Here is a 20,750-nt window from a genome sequence, read left to right on the forward strand (position 1 = left end):
AGTCGAACGAGTGGGACCGGTTATAGATGTCCAAATTCGTACACCACATGTGGCCGCTTGGGAGTTGAAGCGTTCGAGACCGGATTCCTGCACGATATAATTTGTTGCTAATAGTATGTGTATTCTCAAAACTTCACACTCGAAATATTTCGTGTATAGATCGCTCGAGTCATACATGTGTTAGGGACCGGTAGATGCCCGAATTCGTACACAAATTCACCCTCCTATTGGTGGATATGTAGCAAACACTTATTAAATAAATAAATTACCTACGAACAAATATTCGTGCTTGTGTTTCTTTTACGATATAATTTCCTACTTATAAGTTAATGTGTTTAAAATAAACTATTTATAACTAGCCCGCGACTTCGTCCGCGTGGACTTGAGTTTATAGTTGTTCTCGTACATCGATTGAGTCGTTTACGCGCAAATCAGAAAAGTATATTGTGTGGGAACCGCACATTATTCCGGGACAAAAAACATTCCTTGTCCCAGATTCAAATTAGTATCTCCAATCTCCATGCCAAATTTCATCAAAATAGATGAAATAGGTTAGGCGAGAATCATAAAAGTTTATTGTGCGGGAACCGTATATTTTCTGGGATAAAAAGTATTCCTTGTCCTTTCCCGAGACTGAAAGTATTGCCATACCAAATTTCATCAAAATAGATTGAATAGTTTAGGCGATAGGTAATCATAAAAGTTTATTGTGCGGGAACCGTACATTTTCCGGGACAAAATTATTAGTATTCCTTGTCCTTTCCCGAGACTCATAGTATCTCCATACCAAATTCCATCAAAATAGATTGAATAGTTTACGCGCAAATCATAAAAATATATTGTGTAGTAACCGTCCAATTTTCCGGGACAAAATGTATCCTATGTTCTTTTTCGGGACTCAAAGTATCTTTATACCAAATTTCAGCAAAATGGGTCCAGCCGTTTACGCGTGATGTCGTGACCACGCGAAATATAACTATAAATATACATTATGTCAATAGATTTATTCATTAAAAATAAACAACAGAAACAGTAAGTTCTACAGTAAGTTGATTATCAACACAAATTAAAGTTTTAAAACTATCAACGTAATTAAAGTTTGTTCATATAAATCAAGAAAATTAAATTACTTATTGAAATAAAAATACTAGATATTCGTATTTCTGTTTTACTTATTATATTCGTATTATAAAATAATTAAAGTTTTAGAATAATCAAATTATAAAAGATTCAAATCTTATATCTTTAAACGAGCAATTTTTGTATATGTTACGCTCAAAGACCGAAATCGCTCAATGAGCGAAAAAATGGCTCACAACGCGTTGTGGTCACAGTAAAACAGCTACGACGCGTTCTGGCAATCACAAAGACCATAACGCGAAATTCGTGTCGTGGCTGATATACAGGGTGCAATTAAACCTACCTGCCAAATTTTTTTTGGGGCTTAGGTATCATTAGGTGAGTCCATTAAACCAATAAAAATAGGGTGTCAATTTTTTTACAATAACATATTTTATCCCAAAAAAAAATCGGTGCACAATGGTCACTTCATAAGTTCATAATAATTACGATATACCGCTAGTTCGTCGCGTCGTCGGGCGGCGAGCCGAACCAATCGGATGACCGGTTATGCGTAGGGGTAAAGCGGGGGTGACGCGCGGGGTGGGAGGCGGGAGGCCCGCCGCCGCCGGTCGCCGGCGACCGTTTAGTACCACGCGCGTAGTTGTATAGCTAACACGTAATTATTTTGTTTGTCACGGCCCCCCCGGCCCCCGCGCTTTAATTTGTGTCTGTTACAATGTACCCTAACCACGATCGAGTGTTATGAAATGTGGAGGCATAGGTGGAGGTGCTACATTTTAAGTGGCGAAAGTTTACGCGGAACCCAGAGACTGTACGAGCAAGAAAGTTTTCCTCGTCTTCGTAACAGCTGATTGATGATTCTCGAATGCAGCAGCTGTACCCTGAATCTGAATCGCGAAACAATCAAAGACTCGGATTATGGACAGTTCGCACTTCGCAACACACACGCGTAGCCAGCCTCGAAGACATGCCTCTGACGAGGTTAAAAATGACAAAGTTGTGCTTAACAAACTTTTAAAGTCTTAAAGACAATGTGCAAAACGCGCTAGACTCTGCTTAGAGCAAAACGGATTGCAGTTTGAACTATGTTAAGTGTAGACGAGATGGAAGTAAATAAGATTTAGAGGTGGGTTGTTTTGATTTTTAATTAGTTGCACTGTGTACATACATAAGTTGATTGAATTTTTTAAATACGCCTAAATGCAAAGGATGTGGTTTAGATTTATTATAAATTTCTAAAGTGCTTATTTTTCGTAATTAAAAAGTTGTAATTTTCCATTCTTTTGATGTGTATCAATTAATTTTATTCTAAACATACCTGTCTACGTCCTTTACATTTGAGGGTCCTAAGCCCGTCAAAGTATGAAGGGAAAATTCGCAACTTATGATAATAACAAGAATGCAGTGACGGATTAGCCCTTAGTCAAATTATTAAGCAATTGCCTAGGGCATCACGTCTGAGGGGGCACCAGAAGAGTAAAGGTTCAAAGACCGATTCTTAGTTGAGATACGGATAGGGGGGCCCACAGGCATGGATTGCTTAGGGCATCAAGTAGTAGTCTTAATCAGTCACTGCAAGAATGATAATGGAAGGGCGGGGCCGGGCCGCGCATGTGTCCATATTTTGTGGTGTTTGGTAGGATAACTTTCGGAGGCTATTTCTCAAAATTTTAGTACTGAGTGATTATAAAAGAAGAAATACGTGTATTTTTATTTTTAACAAGGATCAATATATCCAAATTTGGCAGGAAGGTTAAATTGCACCCTGTATGCTATTCGTTTTTCTTGATTTGTTCTTGATTGATTAATCATTCATAGGTATGGAAGATTTTAATGAATAAATCTAGTGACATAATGTATATTATGGCGTTTATTTTAAAATTACATAATTGAAAAATTAGGAACAAAACTATATATTAAAATCGATTATTTTCTTAAGAAAAGTCGATTATTATTTATTAATCGATTTTTCATACTCTTAAGAAAAAACCGATTAATTAAAAATCTATTTTTTTATCTACAATGTCACACATCCGACATCCCTACTCGGTACGGTAGGTTTTGAACGCCTCCATGGTCCAGTGGCTAAGAGCGTGGCTCTTGACTCGGAGGTCGTGGGTTCGATTCCCGCGTTGGAATCATGTTATTTCCAAGTTTGGTTAGGACAAGGCAGGCTGATCACCTGATTGTCTGACAAGTAAGATGATCCATGCGTCGGATGGGCATGTAAAAAGTCGGTCCTGCGCCTGATCTCTCGCCAGTCGTGTCGGTCTTCCGTCCCACTGGGTTATGAGAGTAAAGGAATAGAGAGTGCTCTTGTGTACTGCGCACACATCTTGGGCACTATAAATGACTCCTGCGTACCTACCTGGCCTGGTTTCAATGAAACCGGCCACCGTCACCGAAACCGGTGTGGGGACTGGGGGGTGTTATTACGGTAGGTACATAGGTACTTGTAGCTCGCGCGGCGGGCGGCGCGGCGCGTTGTAGTGACACTCCCCTGCCCCGTGCGAAGTGCGAGTCAGACTCACGCACGAAGGGTTCCGTACGGTTAGAGGAAAAATGACGAAAAATTGTGTTTTTGTAATATGGGAGCCCCCCTAAAATGTTTATTTTATTTTTATTATTAGACTACTCACTACAGATAAAATTAAGGATAAGTATTGTGAATATTTCAAGTGCTTAGCTGTTGCCATTATTGATCACAAGCAAAAAAAGTAAATAATCGGCCAAGTGCGAGTCGGACTCGCGCACGTAGGGTTCCGTAATAGTTCCGTAGAGCAAAATTAGGCCAAAAATTGTGTTTTTTTGTATGGGAGCCCCCTTAATTTTTTATTTTAATATTATTAAATATTAAAGTAGTAAGTACACTTAATTTAGGCCTTCCGTGAAAATTTCAAATGCCTACCTGTTTGCCATTATTATTAGTAGTATTGAGAAAGGCCAAAAATCACGTTTGTTGTATAGCACCCCCCCTTAAACATTAATATTATTTTGCTCTTAGTATTTGTTGTTATAGCGGAAGCAGATATACATAATCTGTGAAAATTTCATGCAGCGGTTCTTGAGATACCTACAGCCTGGTGACAGACAGACGGACCAGACATCGAAGTCTTAGTAATAGGGTCCCATTTTTACCCCTTGGGTACAGAACCTTAAAAATTAAAGTTTGTTGTATGGGAGCCCCCAATATTAATTTTATTTTGTTTTTAGTACGGTATATTTTATTGTTATAGCGGCAACAGAAATACATAATCTGTGCAGAAGTCTTTCTATAGGTACTTAGCGGTTATTGAGTTACAGACAGACATCCGAAGTCTCAGTAAAAGAGTCTCGTTTTTACCCTTTAGGTACGGAACCCTAAAAAGGTTGAGTACGGTCAGAGTATTTTGCCACCCGCATGCGGAACAGATCCGCGCGCAGAAGATAATGTCAAGAAAAGGGCCCGACAATATTATCATGAAATAATCGCACTCACGATTTACTATTATAGACTAGTGACTGGTGGGAATAGTAAATAGTTGTAAGGTTCCTGCAATATGCACAAAAGTAACAGTGGATTTTAACTTATTTATTAGATAAACATAAGTCTGTAGGCTGCAAATAAATGTTCACCCCATCCAGATGTACCTGTAACACAAGAAAAACCTTATTACACATTGGGACTTGGGTATACAATGTTGGAAGCTTGTTTAAAAAAAAAAAATCGGCCAAGTGCGAGTCGGACTCGCGCACGAAGGGTTCCGTACTGTTATAGAGCAAAAATAAGCCAAAAATTGTGATTTTTTTGTATGAGATGATATTTCTTAAATTTTAATTTTATTTTAATATTATTATTAAAGTACACATAATTTAGGCCTTTGTGAAAATTTAAGTGCCTACCTGTTTGCCATAATTGATAACGAGCGAGATAGGCCAAAAAATCATGTTTGTTGTATCATGTATGGCAGCCCCCCTTAAATATTAATATTATTTTGCTTTTAGTATTTGTTGTTATAGCGGCAACAGATATACATAATCTGTAAAAATTTGGTACAGCGGTTCTTGAGATACAGCCTGGTGACAGACAGACGGACCAGACAACGAAGTCTTAGTAATCGGGTCCCATTTTTACCCTTTGGGTACAGAACCTTAAAAAATGGTAGAGGAAAGGAAAATCATCTCTTATGGAAGAAAAGTTTAAATGTGTTAACTGTAAGACATACATTACATGGTCAGTCTGGCATCAGTTCAGTCCATTTTTGAACAAAATATTGAAAACTGACTTCCTTCTTATAAAACAGTATAAAATAATTGTTACTATTTAAACCAAATTTAAACAGTCTTTTTCAGAACTGTCCTAAAATTCAACGATTTCTTTACTCAATCTTCACACTTTTATTTATTTATTTTTATTTCTTCGGAAAACTTACAGCTATTATCATAAATTAACTTGACTAAATAGTAACTATAAGCCATTTAAAAGTTTTCGCAAAAGTTTTTTGAAGTCAGTGTCAGCCAACAAATTGCAAAAGTCCTTGATATAGAATATTTACTAATATTTAAGATGGCTGGTGTGAGTTGAAAGTCGTTTAAAATTGTTTGTTTAAAAATAAGAAAATAAATAAAAATAAATGTTATGAAAAAACATTAACGAAGACTACTTGAGTGATGTTTCTGCATTGTTATCATACAATTTGGAGTTTTCTGGTGCAAAGGAGTTGCTCATTTTTGTGTGACCCTTGTTTATACAGAGATGATTGTCCTAAGCTCTGCTCTCCCTATTTTCAATACTTTAACTTTCTTATCTAATATTATTACTCAAATGATATTAAGTTCCTCGAAGAATTTTATTATAAAATATTAAGCCCCAATTTCACCAACGACCGTTAAAGATAACGCTCGAACTAGTATCACGTTACCTCTTTCGCTTTTCTTATGAATGAAAGAGATGACATGAAATTTTAACAAGCTGTTAACACTAACAGACGTTGGTGGAATTGGGGCTAAATTTACAAAGTGTAGCAGTAATCTTTCTTTAAACTTTATTTTACTAAACTTTTGATTATTAAGAATTAGAACATCAAGGCTGGCCTCACACAGCCGGAATTTCATATTCTTACAGATCGATCTATGAAATTCATAATCTGAAAAAATCTGAATGTGTGTGGAGCGTACTGATATTGTATGGTATTCCAGTTTTTCTGAATTAATCTATCTATATACATATATTAATACGTGAGAGAAAAACTTTGTAATCCTTTTTACGAAAAATGGGGAAACGTAGGTGCATGAAATTTCGCACAGTTATAGTTTATATGGTGAAGGAGTGCATCGAGCTAATATTATTTTAAAATTACGCTTTTATCATATATATTATTAACAAATAAAACGTTACACACACTACGACACTACTACTAGGAAAAATGACCGATTTTTGAGTAACAAGCCTATACATGCGAATATACTCTTTTATTTATGGTTGAAGTCTGTTGACAACAAGTTGACAAATTGAAAATGAATTATTGTTTTTTTTAATTTAATTTTAGATACTATTAGACAATGCTTAAACGGCCAGCCTGGGATCAGCTGGGTCCCAGAGACAAGAATAGAAAAAAACTATGATGAAGTCAATATTTTTTACAAAATATAGGTAGCAGTCATAATGTTGTTGCAAGTAAGGTCGAATTTCGACCTTACTTGCAACAACATTATGAATATGAAATTCCGGCTGTCTGTGGGGCCTAACTGCCGCACTCAGAGTGGAACATTAATGACTTAAGCGCTTTAACCTTTAATTATGGACATCTAAATGTTGTAACTTATGGACATGGGGTCTGACAGACCACTCGTATTTTCATCTGTTTTTCAGGTAATTTAAAGATTTTTTGTATTATTTTTGCTTAAATGCCTTAGCATACAATTGATTTAGGGATTAGGGATGTATGGGTTAAATATCCAAAATTTTAAATTATATTGTAAAATGAAGCATTTTAAGCAAACAAGTCACTTTTGAAACTTTTTGCCTTAATTATCTAATAATATAAGCCATATTAAATATAAAAATTGGAATTTAAACTTCTGAACATATAACATAAAAATGTTGACATAAGTCGAACATAGAGAAAATTATTGGCAGCCATTTCACATAGTAAAGGCCATGACAAACGTAATTATAGCTTAAATGTAACTAAACATATAGTGTTTAGTATTTATTTTAGTTATCTAGATAGATCCAATAAGTTTTTGCTGTAAAAAAAATATTTCCTATTTGGGTCTAGGAGAGCTAGTAGAGGCTAGATCCAAATTTGTTCCATAGAACATTTTCAGTGCAATATAGCAATTGTTTGACCGATTCCAAGTTTTTTATGTATTACAACGAAGAACTTCACTAAAAAAACATAAGCAGAAGTTATTTCAAGACAAAGGTTATTCTTAATTAAATGTCTCTGAGTGCGGAGGTAAGATTACTATAAGTATTAAGATTATGATCACAGTATATTATCATGTCAAAAATAACTCTCAAAAATATGACAAATGAGGGTTTTATGGAAAACATTCATTTGCCAACAGATGGAGCTACATAGCGGTAAATTTGCGCCTACCCTAGGCGCAATTTTGTAAAACTTAAAAAAAAACCAAAATATTTGAATGGCACCATAGAACGCGGTATTTGAGGCTCAATAGAATTTTGACATCCCGGACCCCGGTATTCGAGAGGTTAATTCATCAAGCCCCATGCGGTCACCGGTGACCGAGACACAATAGAAACTCTACTGTCTCGTTTTTCCATGATCGAGGGTTAATTAACAAGAGCTCACTGTCGGCAAACTTTAAGAAAATATTATATTAGCCATGTGGTTTCTACAATTACATTACATAGGTACTACATATTTTAGTTAAAACACTTCTATATTATACTTTAGAACTCTGTATAATATGAATTCCAATTTCCAAAAGCTAAAAATGTAAGCTTTTTAAAGTCTCTATGCTTCATTTTAGAAACATAAAGGTGGAAAAAGCGTTAGCTATTATTCCCTTTACTTCTTTGCACTTGTCTCAATTAAAGAAAGTGACTGCCTAAAAGGGAGCTAAAGTCTAAACTTCTTAATGACTTTTCTCAGTAAAACACATGATAAATAACAATAATGTGAAGTCAAAGTAGATTTCAGTAGCTTAGTTTTAGACTGCTTAGGACTAATAACAGATGCATTTAATTGTATCAGTACAAATGCATAAGTTGGCTTTATACAATGGTACTTACTACAATACAATAATATTTTATTAATGGCAACTGGCAGACATGAGCATAACCTCAACTCTCAAATGAAAGGTAGCATATATGTTATCAATTATTTATTGTCTATTTACTGCGAAACTGACTAGTTTCGTTATGCCACCACTAGGTTATGTTGCTTAAATATATTAGTTCTATGCAATGTTTCATGCATATTTGAACAGTTGGTCTAACATCTTTTCGGTTTAGCAACCTGGCAAGTGGCAACCCCACATGCTGATGATGGGACCACAGTGTTTTCATGATCATTGATCGTACTGGATTTTAGAAATCTATCAATGAAAGCAATACTAAGTAAGAAAAAGGCTATTTATAAAAGTTACATTAGTAAGTATAGAAGTACATATAAGTATGTAAAATATATAAAAATTGAGCTTACCATTCTATTTAGACCTCGCACGCATCTTCCTGCGTTTACGCTTTAGCCTTCGCATACGCTTCTTACGCCACTGTAACAAAAACAATTCGTACAATGTGCGGTCTTACAAGTGAATACAAAACATTTATTTGGAAATAATATAAGATAAAATACCTTTGCTCTCATGTTGAAGTGCTTAAAGCCGAAAGGCTTTACTAAAACAGATGTATCGAAAGCCTCTGATGATGAAGATATAATACGATTCAGAAAGACGTGCAAACAAGCACGGAGAGGTCGATGAAAGAAAGATGAAAGATCGCCAGACACCAATCACAACTCAATAATGACAAATGACATTTGTGATTTTTTTTTTTTTTTTTTTAATTTATTGGGAGCTGGAAACGAGTCCTTTGCTCCAAAAAAAATACAATAATAATACAAAATACAACAGATTAAAATTAAAAAAAAAAGGAATGTCTTTCTTCTATGTTGGTTCTCACCACAGGCTCTCACCAATGTTCACACTAAGCACACCAATGTTCACACTAAGCACTATTTACAAAAAAAAAAAAAAAAAAAAAAACAAAACACTACGGTACCTATTTACAATTATTTTTAAACTTTTTCCATCGTTGAGCATATATAACGGTATAAACATTTGAAGAAATTGTAATTAGACAGTAAATCTTCTGGGCGGCGGGGTACACTTATATCTTCATCTTTACAAATTTTATCTATTTCAGAGCAGAGTAAAATTCTGTCCAGACCTAGTGCTTTGCAATCAAAGATTATATGTTTGAGGTCAGCATCATTTTCTAAGCATTTGGGGCATTTTGCATCATCTAAAATTCTTAATTTATGGAGGTGGGAGGGGACCAAGCAATGTCCAAATCTCATCCTTGTTATTACTGATGTGAATTTTCTTGATTCAAACTGTACAGTGTAATACCATGGGATTGAAAAATCTTTCTTTATGTCACTGTACCATTTACCCTTATTAACCTTTACTATATTCCAGATTCTTTTCCATAGCTCAAACATTTCATCTTTGACAGTCAAAAAGAGGTCTGTAAATGGCACTTTTATGATGTCCTTATGATCCTCATCTGGTGGTCCTCTAGAGGCTGTATCCGCCCTCTCATTTCCAGCAATTCCTCTGTGGGAGGGAACCCATAGAAATTCAATATTAATGTTATTACTGACTAATTCATGTAGAATGTTTTTGATCTTAAAAATTAAATAATTACTTTTGAAACTTAAATTACTATTATCTAGAGCTACTAACACACTTTTACTATCTGATATTACAAGAAAATTATTTACATATGACAAAGTTTTTATATATTGTAATGCCATATAAACAGCATAACATTCGGCTGTGTAGATAGAACACATATTACTGATTATAAAACATTTGGTAACATCCAGAAATTCATCTAAGCCGATTTAACCTCATCTATAGTTTTCGACCCATCTGTATAGATTTTGTAAAAGTCTGTTTTCTTTTCTATAAAACTGAGAAAGTCGGTCTTACCATAGATGTCTCCAGTTGTTACCAAATATTTTTTCTCTAGAGAACCTTCAAAGTTGTCATAAATTGGCCATAGATCACTAGAATAAATGTCATTTGTCATATTTAAAACCAACTGTAACAAAGTCGGCATCTGTGGCAAAATCCTTGTAGAAATAATTTGTGATGTTATTACAGAAGAATCTAATAAACTAGTTATTTCCTCAGATACTTTAAGTTTTCTTACAGGAAGTGAGGACTTAATTGCAATCATCTTAACAAAGTATTTCTTAGCTAACATGAGTCGTCTCAAGAATAAAGGAGGAATATAAGTTTCAACTTCCATTGAGTTTATAGGGGTGGATTTCATCGCACCAGTTATAATGCGCAGTGCTTGATTTTGAATGATATCTAACTTTTTTAGAAGACTAGCGCTAGCATTAATATATGCTAAGCAACTATAGTCAAAGTGGCTCCTAACTAAACTTTTATACAACATTGAGAGAATTTTTGGATCAGCACCCCAAAAAACTCCTGCTAAACATCTCAATATATTGAGTCGCTTGTAAGCTTTATTACATATATAATCTATATGTACATTAAATTTAAGTTTGTTATCTAAAACTATACCTAGAAATTTATGTTCATTTACTAGTGAGATGATTTCATTATTACATTTAACTTGAACATTACATTGACTTTTACCAAAAGTCATAACTGAGCTTTTTGAAGAATTAATATTTAGTTTTAGTTTGTTATTATAATAATTTAACAGTTGCTTAAGAGCTAAATTAATATTACAATTGGCCGAGCGTAGTAGACGATTAATACAATAGATAACTATATCATCAGCATATTGTAGAACATTAACACCTAATACTTTTACATATTTACAAATTTGTGATGTATATAAATTATACAGGATTGGAGACAATATCGCTCCTTGCATTAAGCCTTTATGTGCAAATTTTGGACCATGTAGTATATCATTAAATTTCACATAGACAAGACGGTGATTTAAGAATCTATATATCCAATTTAAAAACCTACCAGGAATCCCCAATTCACTTAAAACCTTAATAAGTACAGACAAATTAACATTATCATATGCACCTTGCACATCTAAAAATACACAAATTGCATTTGAATGAGCCATTATAGAATTCTTAATATCATTTATAAATGAAACAAAGCCATCAACTGTACTTTTTCCTTTACGGAAACCTAACTGAAAATCTGGTAATATTGAATTAGTTTCTGTAAAATAGTCTAACCTAACTTTTATCATATTTTCAAAAACTTTTCCAATGCATGAAGTGAGTGATATTGGACGGTAAGAATTATGATCATGGATTGGCTTATCTTTTTTCAGAATGGGCAAAACACACTGAGTTTTCCACTCGTCGGGAATAACTTGTTTGGACCATAGGTGATTGTAGATATTAAGAAGAACTGCTTGTGCATTTTTGTGTAAGTTTTTAATCATTAAATATGGAAAATTATCCAGTCCAGGAGTAGAATCTCTTCTTGACATTAAGGAACTATAAAATTCATCCCAGCTAAAATCTTTCATAAAGAAGTTGAAATATTCACTATCATTATTACTTTTAAATATATCTTCTAATGAACTTTCACATTCTTCATCATTTGTAAATTTGTCTAAAAATTCTGGTACAAAACTATCACATTTACTATGTATGCTAGAATCTACACGCTTATATTTTTTGATAAAATTCCAAATATTCGTGACTGGGGTGTATCTATTAAATGTAGAGCATAAATTTTGCCAACTTTTTCTCTTTTCCTCTTTTATAATCCTTTTTTTGAGTGCATCTAATCTCTTATAATTTATATAATTTTCCATACTTAAATTACTTCTATATTTTTCCAAAGCTTCTCTACAATCCTTTACAGCCCTATCACAAATATCATTCCACCACGGAGCAGGTACCTTTTTTTTAAATTTTTTAGATGAATTAGTTATTATAATTTTTGGAACACATTCATCTCTTAAAGTGTTTAGTAGATCACAGAAATGATTATAACTTTCTAAAGGATTTTGTAAATTATATTCAAAATCTTGAAATAGATCTTTTGACATATTAAAGAACTTATCCCAGTTAGCTTTTTTGAATAAATACTTATTTACATTTTTATTTATGTCATATTGCATAGGAGAAGTATTAAGTTTTGTAAAAGTTGGAAAGTGATAACTTCCCAACGGATCGTCACCGACATGCCATTCACAATAGGGAGCCAACTCTGGACTCACTAGTGTAACATCAATTGCAGAAGTGTTATTGTTTGGTCTGCCTACTGTAGTAGCACAACCTGTATTTAAAATACATAAATTATATTCATCTATAACTTCATACAAGTCTCGTCCTCTTGTATTATTTATTGTACAACCAAAAGCTATGTGATGGGCGTTACAATCACCCGATATGATAATAGGTTTAGGAAGATTATTAATTATTCTTTTTAATTTTGTTTTATTAATTTTGTTTCTAGGTGGACTGTAAATGCAAAGGATTGTAATGGAACCTATACCTGTTTCTATGGTTATGGCAATAGTCTGTATATCTTGATAATTTGGAGTCGGATGCTGCACATACTTTATAGAATTCCTAATAATTATAGCCACTCCTCCGTGTTCATTTGTAGCATTTTTATAAATGAAATTATACCCAGGGAAATGAACCCGAGGACTTGAAGTTTTAAGCCATGTTTCATTTAATAAAGCTATATCTATTTCTTTATCTATTAAGAGTGATTGAAGTAAAGGTTTTTTATTATTTAAACTCTGGATGTTATGCTGTACAATATTAATACTATCCATTACTTATTAAAGTTTTTAATGAATGTTTCTTTAATATGTGTTGTAGTCTTAATCTCATTAGAATTTCCTATACTTACAATAGTGCTTATTATGGCTTCTAAAATTTTTTGATTATTAATAATGTCCTGGGCTGATATCTTTTCTGGAACAATTTTAACATTTTGAGGATTAGCTTTTGTAAGAGGTGGGAAAGATGTTAAATTATTTGTTATGTCTGCATAAGTAGAATTATTAACTCTCAAAGATATGTTTTTCTTAATTTTAGAAGCCTTAATTGGGCACTCCTTAGAAATAGCTAGGTGATTACCTCCACAGTTTTTACATTTTAAAACTTCTGATGTGCATTCTTTATAAGAATGATTCTCTGCACATTTAGAACATGCTTGTTCATTAAAACAATATTTTGCAGAGTGATTGAAAAGTAAGCATTTAAAACATTGTAAAACTGGAGGTATATAATTATGAACCTTATATCTCCATCCATCTAAGAAAATGCATTGTGGTAATACAGTGCCAGAAAAAGTAACAGTAATAGTATTTAACGGAACAAATGTATTATTTTCTTTTTTCATAAATCTACGTATACCAATTATGTCAATATCGCTACTTATTTTTTCAAACAAATCCCTATTACTAATTTCCTTAGGAATGTACCTAACTACCCCAACCCTTTCCACAGAGGCTGCTGGGATATATGCTCTTAGATTGTTTTCTTGAATAAATGATGCATTGAGGAAATCATTAGCTAATGCCGCTTGTTTGAAAGTTATTTTTATTTTGCGGGCGCTTATTCTAGCTCTTTCATAAACTCCTTTTGCGTTTTTGAAAATTTTCGAAAGGCTAAGGGGGTTCATGTTTCCTATTTTTGTATCCTTATTACAATGTTCGACAAATACAATAAATTCTCCGTTGTAATTATTGTCGGGATATTTTCTTGAATATGAAGGTTTAAGAAAGGGTTTGTTCTTATCGCCTGAGTTTTCAATTATTTTCCTTTTCTTCGATGACGAAGATTTATAGTTAGGATCATCTCCGTCGCTCTCGTCCTGCATATTATCTACTTTTAACTTACTTTTAATGTATAAAAACTATAAATATAATTTTTTGCAAATTGTTATTCAAAAAAGGCGCCTTCCTCTTCCCGCCAAAAAGAGCAAGTCCGACATTTGTGATTTGACAACAGTGTTGCCAGATGGTTTCGACCTTTTATCTGTAGTGGGAACTGCTAAAATCTGTATAAAATCTGTATTAAAGTCAACAAAAAAATACCTCTTAATCATTATCCACGCTTTTTTATGAAAAAAAGAGATATCTACTACGTGATAAGGTGATAATCGTATATGAATAAAAATATACTCGTACATAAATTGGTAACTTTTTATGTATCAAAATTTAAAATCTAATAGGAAAAAAATTAAACCCACTAAGAGCTTGTTTTACCACTTCCTGATTAACGTACCGGCGGATAGGCTAACCACAACTCTTTTGACAAATTCTCCATACTTACATGCCGAGAAAGTTAAGTATCCGGCACTTATCAGGAAGTGGTGAAACAGGCCCTTAACAAAATAAAAAAAAACATAGCAATATTATTTTCATTTGTAAATTTTTTTATTAAATTTCGGCAGCAACTGTTCATCAACCTCTAGATTATAGCATTGTTTCGCACCAATCAGTTACTTTGTAGGCAAAAGACCTTCAATGGTGCCCGATTTAGCCTGTTTCGTTGTTAAATTTTTACAAAATTAATCATATTTACAAAATTCTGTATAAATATCTGTATCCAGTACTTATCTGTATTACTCACCAAAAATCTGTATAAATACGGAGAAATCTGTATATATGGCAACACTGTTTGACAATTACGATAGCAGTGTTGCCAACTATTCAAAACATTTTGCCACTAAAGTGGCCTATTCACTATCCTACGTAAGCTGGTGGACTGCACGGCGGACTGCCGTGAATGGGCCCTTTTAAGCAACTTCAAAACCCATTAAATTTAACAATGACGTAAGAAAAAGAGAGGACACGAAATGACCACGAAAAGAACGCGCCCGCCTTCAAAAGTTGATGGCTAGTAATGGCTGATTTTACTAGAGACGACGCAAAAATATCCATATCGATACTTTTCCAAATAATAGTAAAGGCAAACACCTAATTGTAGTTGCAAATAAACTTTATTATTATTGTTTATTTTAAGTTTTGTCTCGACTTTCACCGGCAGAATGAAGCAGGAGGTCTACCGTGAGGATGAAATTTCAATGTTTCGGACGAATAGTTGGGCCGTTTCCGGCCGGTAGGTACCTACTTTGAGCTAACAAAAGTAATCTTCAATAATGAGTTAAACCTATTGGCATGTTAATAATATTTTTGATTATAAAAAAAAATTACACTCTAGAGATAAACCTTATTGGATTAATCTCTGAAAAAATAAAGGCAAATTGTAATAACATTCCATCCAATGAAATTGAATAGTAAATTGCATTATTTCATAACACAAAAAATGGGTCTAAACAAATTGAAACATTTTACCTATTTGAAAAAGAAAATATTTTGTGACTTAAAGCCGTGTTTTTCAAATAATCACACTGTTATTTAAAACTTCCGTCATCACTTTATCACGATCATGTTCTTATTGGTATAGACACAATATTGTATTTATCGACCCGAGCATAACTCGGCTTAGTAACGCTTTGATTTACTGCTAAATGGCGCAAAACACAACATTTTACAAAAAAAAACAAGTTTATCTTGTAGTTTACGTATATTTTATATAGATGGCATTGATACCTCAATTTATGAAAAATTTCGTTAAGTAACGGTATTACTTTAAAGGTGCGTTATGTAAACTCAACCGTATCATAATTACGTTTCTAGGAACATAGTAATGAATAGCTTGCTTATAACTATGTAACGGTATGTATAGGAATATGATTATATTACGGCTATAATATCTATCATACTGCGATATCTATAAAAGCTCACAATGCTACTACAATAATTATCCAATTTCTACCTTATAATGAGTTCCAAAGGAAATGTTAAATTGGCTGAATCTAAAAAATATTATTCACAAATGTTATTAACAGAATTCCTCAATGTATAAAATTTTTTGTAATTATTAGCTAGTAAAATTAAAAAATGACATGAATATTGTATTGAATTATTTACTTTATGCTATAGTTAAGTATATAAGTATGTAACGGTTAACTGAACATTTTATCTTGTAGACCAATAATGCAATAAGAATGTATTTCTATCAAGACTAAATTGTTAACACCAATGAATTTGTATGCTTTTATAATATTAGTTAAAAGTGTTGATCATAAGAAAGATTATAAGGGTAACATCAAAATGTACCACCACTTAAAAAGCAAATAAAGAATATGAATATGAAAGAAATAACTTTATTAATTATTAAGATCATTACTTTGAAATAATATGTAATTACTAATTAATAAAAAAAGTAACAAAAACACCTAACTCTTCATTGATAACCATAATTGATTATTCTGGACTGATAATATGGAATGGAAATAGGTCAGGAAAAAGTAAGGATTGGGCCTCCGGTAAACTCACTCACTCGGCGAAACACAGAGCAAGTGCTGTTTCATGCAGGTTTTCTGTGAGAACGTGGTATTTCTCCGGTCGAGCCGGCCCATTCGTGCCGAAGCATGGCTCTCCCACGTATTTTTTAGTTTAGTAAATAAAATTATTATTATACTCTTGAATTATCCTCCTGAATTATCATGCTGCATGACGAAAAATGAGCGTTCATCATGCAGCATGTAATTCACGTAAATGAATGGTCATGCTGAATTACCGTGTACGGGGTACTTTACGTGACTCAGCGTGTACGTGACGCACGTAATATCGTACATGATGGCACTATCATTCCTTTTACCGACACTGCCAAAAATCTAGGCCTTATTTTAGATAATAACCTTTCTTGGATTGCTCATGTTACTGAAGTCAGTAAAAAGGTGTACTACTCGTTGCATAAGTTGAAGTGCCTCCAAAATTTTTTGCCTATGAAAACTAAAATCCTCCTCGTCCAGACCCTTATCTTTCGTATCCTAGACTATGCTGACTCCTGCTACTTGGACATCACTGAGGAGCTGTTAACAAAACTAGAACGTTTACAGAATCACTATATCCGTTTTGTGTTTGGACTTAAAAAATTTCATCACGTATCAGCCTTCAGATTGAGGCTCAAGTGGCTTCCTATCCATCTCCGTCGCAACTCCCACATCCTGTTTACTTTATAATATTTTGTATAATCCTCTCTCTCCATCCTATCTGCTCGACAGATTTAATTTTTCCCGCCCTCCTGAAATCCCGTGCAGATCCAGTGTCCGAACAAACCTCTCTCTCCCATCCCATCGTACTTTAAAAGAACAATTTTTCTTTCACTTTTTTGGTAAAAAGTGGGACCCGTGCGAGTTTCTTACGCCGGTTCTTCTCGCCGGGGTAGTTCCCGAACCGGTGGTAGACATCAGGTAGATATTCTGAAAAAATTTGATTTAAATTTACTTAGAAATAAAACATGTGTTGTTTTGATCGCGGTAGCGAACGGTCGCGCACCGCTCAGCAACACACGTAGCAAATATTAATAAAATTAATTAATATTTCGCGAGTCGCGCGGCTCACAGCCGCTGCACCGACACCATGGCGCTCGTATCCAACGAGCTGCTGGCGTTCGTACAACACGTCGTCAACACCATGGATGAAGATGGCATCGTGCAGCTGTGCAGGTCCACCTACACCAGCGAGGAGATCTGCAAGCTCGTGCTGTACGAAGCGCTCGGAAAAACAGCGCAGATGACGTCCCGGAGGAGAGACAGAAGCGAACGAAGCTTGCAGGACATCATCTCCCTGCTCAAGCAGACTAATCCTGCGGAATAACCGGTGTTTGTGGCCAAGCAGCTCCACAAACTGCCGGCGGTATCGACGGACCACGTCAAAGTCTCCAGCCTGCTCCAGAAGTTCAACATCATGAGGGCAGAGCTGGACGAGATGCGAGGTAGATTGGATGCCTCGGAATCCACCATCAATGAGTTACGTAGTGAATTATTACAATTAAAAAGTAATCTCGCCGTTTTGCACGTCATCGAAATCGAGTGGGTCAGCAACAGCCGCCGCCGTCAGCTCGCCGTCCGCGTCACCGCGTGACGTCGACACGAAATTGAGGCCATCGACTCAATCGAAAAATTATGCAAGCGTCGCTGCTTGCCCTGCACCGCCCCCGCGGGCAAAGGCGATGGGTGCAAAGGAGAGCCGCAAGTCTGAAAATCTTCGACTTGACAGGGACGAGAGCAGGAGGTGCGACGAGGAGAGCTTCGTTCTGGTGGAGAGGAGGAAGAAGAGGAAGCCCACCGTCCGCAACCACCGCGGCACCGCACCTTATGTGCCCGAGCTGCGCCTGCGGAGCGAGGTGCCCGCGACGCCGCTCTACGTGTCGCGCCTGCACTGGTCCATGACGGTCGAAGACGTCGTAAACTACATCCGCGAGAATACCACCTACACCTTGAGGGTGGAGCGTCTGCACTCTCGCCACAAAGTGAATTTCAGTTCCTTTGTGGTGAGAGTGCCGACTCAAGTTTTATCCATCTTCGAGGTGGAGGAGTTCTGGCCTGCCGGTGTAGTTTACCGGAGGTTCCGGGGTTTCTCCCGAACGAAGCGCGCATCACGTCGCCGAAAGAGACTTTACGTGATAAAGTGTAGTGTGATTGTGTGTGTGAATGTGTAGGTAAATAATATATATTAGGATAAAATTGTTCGGCATGCATCAGTTGTCTGATTGCCATAACACAAAGTTTTTACTTAGCATGGGGTTAGACGACGTGATGTACGCTACCTAGCTTTTATACTATTGTATATTATTGTATGCTTAATAAAGAATTTGAATTTGAATTTTTCATTTTATTTTATTTTATTATTTTATTCATAACTTTATAAAATGATTCTTATTGTCATAATTTGTAAGTTTATAATGTATGTACATATATAAAAATGGATTTTCAATTGTGTTAGTAACGCTAAAACTCGCAAACGGCTGAATGGATTGGGCTAATTGTAGTCTTAAAATATTCGTAGAAGTCCAGGAAAGGTTTTAAAGTGACACGAAGTTCACCGGGACAGCTAGTGAGAAATAGAAATTCTGGCTCTTCAGTAAGAAAAACTAAAAACTCAGACAAAATATCTTTTTATTACGCTTTAATAACACCATTATTTTTATACGCTTAAATATACGCTTTAATGATACCAAAATCAGCCAGATACAATTGGTATAGCCCAAGAGATTATATGAAAAGTTCATACATACTATAATGCGAAAAGACATTTTCCCCAACCTACTAATACTTCCTTTACTTTTACTATTACCTTTAGACGACCTCTGTGGCTCAGTTGGTGGGCTGTTGGTTCTGTAGCAGCTCAAGCCGAGGTTCGCGGGTTTGAATCCCACCGACTGACCAAAAAGTTTTCAAAGTTCCTGGGTCATGGATGTGTATTAAATATGTGTATCATATAATAAAAATCTTAAATATATGTATAGTATAAAATTATTAAATATATTTCCGTTCTCTGGTACCAGTCCTTCAGGTACTTACCATGGGGCTAGACTGACGTGGTGTGAAGTGTCCATAGATATTACTTTTATTATTATTATGCTAACGCGGACGAAGTCGCGGGCAACAGATAGTTAATGATATAATTACTATCAAAAACGGGACGGAAAAAAGAAAATATATACATATACGTGGGAGAGCCATGCTTTGGCACGAATGGGCCGGCTTGACCGGAGAAATTCAACTTTCTCATAGAAAACCGGCGTGAAACAGCGCTTGCGCTGTGTTTCGCCGAGTGAGTGAGTTTACTGGTGGCCCAATCCCCTACCCTAATCCCTTCCCTACCCTCCCCTATTCCCTTCCCTTCCCATCCCTACCCTCCCCTATTACCCTATTCCCTCTTAAAAGGCCGGCAACGCACCTGCAGCTCTTCTGATGCTGCGAGTGTACCTGGGCGACGGAAGTTGCTTTCCATCAGGTGACCCGTTTGCTCGTTTTTTCGTCCCACACTTTTTTTTAAATGAAATAACCCCGTTATTTCATTTAAAAAAAAAATAAAGTGTGGGACGAAAAAAAACAGGCACTTCGCCGTTTCAAAAGAAAATTTGAAGTGTATAAAGGTGGCTTTCGGATCTTTGCCGCGAGCGACCGCGACTGACGAAAGTTCAAACGAAATGCCACTTCATGACATAGGCGATAGGTTTCATTTTACTCTACTTACCTACCTACTAGCTTACGCCACCGCCGGCGGCAGCGTGGGTCGCCACGGAAATGTCAGTAGAAAATGATACTTAAATTCTAAGTCATAAAGTAGCATTATCATTAACGTTAATTTATACCGGTATTAATTACCGCTACGTTTTAACGTTACCTGTAACGTTAAGAAGTATCGTTACCATATTTTTACCGCTATTCCGGTCCCTGCGCTCAACGTCCTGAAAACGACAGCCCGTGTGCCGTGTGTCGTGTGTAGTTCTTAAATCGTGTCGTGTCGTGGGCCGTGGCTCTTCTCTTGTTTTTGTTTATGGCAAAGAGAATGTCATAGTTTATGGTTTTATTTTGGTCTAGCAACTTTAGTGTGTGGTTGTCAGCTCCAGCTTGTGTTATCTGAGTTT

The 20,750-nt window shown here is 35.3% G+C and overlaps 1 protein-coding gene and 1 long non-coding RNA gene across 2 annotated transcripts; both read right to left on the reverse strand.

The window, feature by feature from the left end:
- Positions 1-1,940: 1,940 nt before the first annotated feature.
- LOC121732513 lies at positions 1,941-9,044 on the reverse strand. The gene is made up of 4 exons (XR_006036393.1): positions 8,892-9,044; positions 8,739-8,808; positions 4,562-4,713; positions 1,941-1,970 (listed from the first exon to the last, which is right to left on the reverse strand). It is a non-coding gene; the product is annotated as an uncharacterized LOC121732513 (long non-coding RNA).
- A 3,371-nt stretch (positions 9,045-12,415) lies between these two features.
- Positions 12,416-14,118, reverse strand: LOC121732389. Its single transcript, XM_042122257.1, has one exon. The coding sequence runs from the start codon at positions 14,116-14,118 to the stop codon at positions 13,066-13,068; it is 1,053 nt and encodes a 350-aa protein (XP_041978191.1). The 3' UTR covers positions 12,416-13,065.
- Between the last annotated feature and the right edge of the window lie 6,632 nt (positions 14,119-20,750).

Source organism: Aricia agestis, chromosome 1 (genome assembly GCF_905147365.1).
Source record: "Aricia agestis chromosome 1, ilAriAges1.1, whole genome shotgun sequence".
Classification (NCBI taxonomy): domain Eukaryota; kingdom Metazoa; phylum Arthropoda; class Insecta; order Lepidoptera; family Lycaenidae; genus Aricia; species Aricia agestis.